Source organism: Saccostrea cucullata, unplaced genomic scaffold (genome assembly GCF_032062105.1).
Source record: "Saccostrea cucullata isolate Sc308-1 unplaced genomic scaffold, CSIRO_AGI_Scuc_v1 ctg5086, whole genome shotgun sequence".
NCBI lineage: Eukaryota > Metazoa > Mollusca > Bivalvia > Ostreida > Ostreidae > Saccostrea > Saccostrea cuccullata.
The window spans coordinates 82120-84077 of NW_026918621.1; the positions used below are offsets into that span (position 1 = coordinate 82120).

At 34.8% G+C, this 1958-nt stretch overlaps 1 protein-coding gene across 1 annotated transcript; it reads left to right on the forward strand.

The window, feature by feature from the left end:
* Positions 1-410: 410 nt before the first annotated feature.
* On the forward strand, positions 411-1196 carry LOC134268812 (proteasome activator complex subunit 4-like). The gene is made up of 2 exons (XM_062751062.1): positions 411-590; positions 973-1196. The coding sequence occupies exons 1-2, from the start codon at positions 444-446 to the stop codon at positions 1105-1107; spliced, it is 282 nt and encodes a 93-aa protein (XP_062607046.1). The 5' UTR covers positions 411-443; the 3' UTR covers positions 1108-1196.
* The last annotated feature ends 762 nt before the right edge of the window (positions 1197-1958 follow it).

Consider the following 1958-nt stretch of genomic DNA (forward strand, 5'->3'; position numbering starts at 1 on the left):
AATACACAAAATAATTCGGCTGATCTTCTTGATAAATTCCATTTGCCAAACTTTTTTGGTAGGAAAGACACTCCTTATCAACAAGTGTGAGGCTCATTTCAGTACATCTGCCCAATTTTTTTTTATGCAAGTCTGCAAATTAAGGAACTTGTGATTTTTTTGCACTACTTTTTTCTCCTACCGATTCTAACAATAATTAGTGGGACGTACACATATTTGGCACCCAGGGACATTAAGCATTGAGAGATCTTTTTATTTTGCCAGCACCTATTGTGACACAGGAACTCTGTTTATACGGTCTCATGCGACGGACTGGTCTCTATGTCCCACAGTTGGATTTGGAAGTATATGTGCATCTAGCTTTAAACTTTATTACTTTTAAACAGGAACACTTTGAAGTCCGAAGTAAGAACAAAGTGAAGAAGCGTAAGTTGGCGGACTCGATGCCTCTGCAGGCCCTAATAAAGCGTCACGCTGGTGTCCTGGGTCTCAGTGCTCTAGTGGAAGCCTATCCTTACAATGTACCCGAGTTTATGTCTCAGATCCTAATGGACCTTAGTAACCATGTAAACGACCCTCAACCAATACAGGTCAGTAGCTCTTTATTTTGGTGTCAATCAATACAGGTCAGTAGATCCTTACAGTCGTATCAACCAATACAGGTCAGTAAAAACTTATCTGTCAACTAAATCAGGTCAAACCTTACACTCAATCAATTCAGGTTATTATGCAACAAATTCGGATTAAAAGTTACACTCAACCAATACATCCTTAGACTCGTGTCAACAAATTCAAATCAAAACGAAAACTTAGTCAGTAGAACACTATTCAATGTGTTACCTGTTGTCAAGTGTGTTGCTACAGCTGAGGGTAACATAACATTGTAAAATGTATCTTAACCAATCAGATTTTAGTATTTAACATATATGAAAGTATAATATTGATAAACTCTGTTGGTTTTATTTTTTGCAGATGACTGTGAAGAAAACTCTATCAAACTTCCGTAGAACACACCACGACAATTGGCATGATCACAAACAAATGTTTACAGACGATCAACTGGTCATATTAACTGATATTCTAGTGCCCCCTACTTACTACGCTTGACGACGGATCACTCCTAGAAATATTACAAACCACGGTGATAGGACCGAACTAGGAACAGCTCAGTCATGGTAGAACAGACCACAGTTATATCCCCCAATAGCAGTGGAATCAGCAATGCCCATCCCATTTCAAAGTTTGTTAGTCATAATAATTGATCTATTAATCCTCCCCCTATATAGTTTGAACATTTCAGTTATGTTTTAGTTTTTTTTCATGAATTGTATTTAATGTGTATCATGAATACAATATTTCTTTGCATTTTGTTAAAGTGATCAAGTGAACATTCGAAGTCTGTATATGGATTAAGCTTTGTGCAAGTCTTAGTTGGTTAAAGGGAAATAACCTAGCTATCTGTTTTGGAGATTGCTAACAGATTTTTTGTGAACTTTTTTGAATCTGTGTTTTTCGATACCTCATATTATGAAGGCAATTTTTGACTGATTGATTGATATTACAGGTATCTGAGGCACTTGAGATGTGTAGGTACAGTTACATGTATTTATTTTCAGAAATAGTAATGTGTTTTAAAACTAAAACTTTTCAAAAAATATTTTATATGGACAGTTAAGGATGTAGTGCCAAAGACATTATTCATTTGACAAAAGGCATCACCCATTAAATGTATCAATGACAGATGTTCAAGTAAAAAAATCCATTTCCCTAGACTTCAAGGTGTAAATTCTAATACAGACATGAGTGTTTTTCGTGCTTGGGGGTAAAAATAAATTTAGGTTTGCATATCATTACACTTAATTTATTAGTATCCATGTAACTATACATTTTAATGTATTAGCATGTACATTTATTGAGATTTTTATTTAACTGTTAAACATAAATATAGTGTGACCATA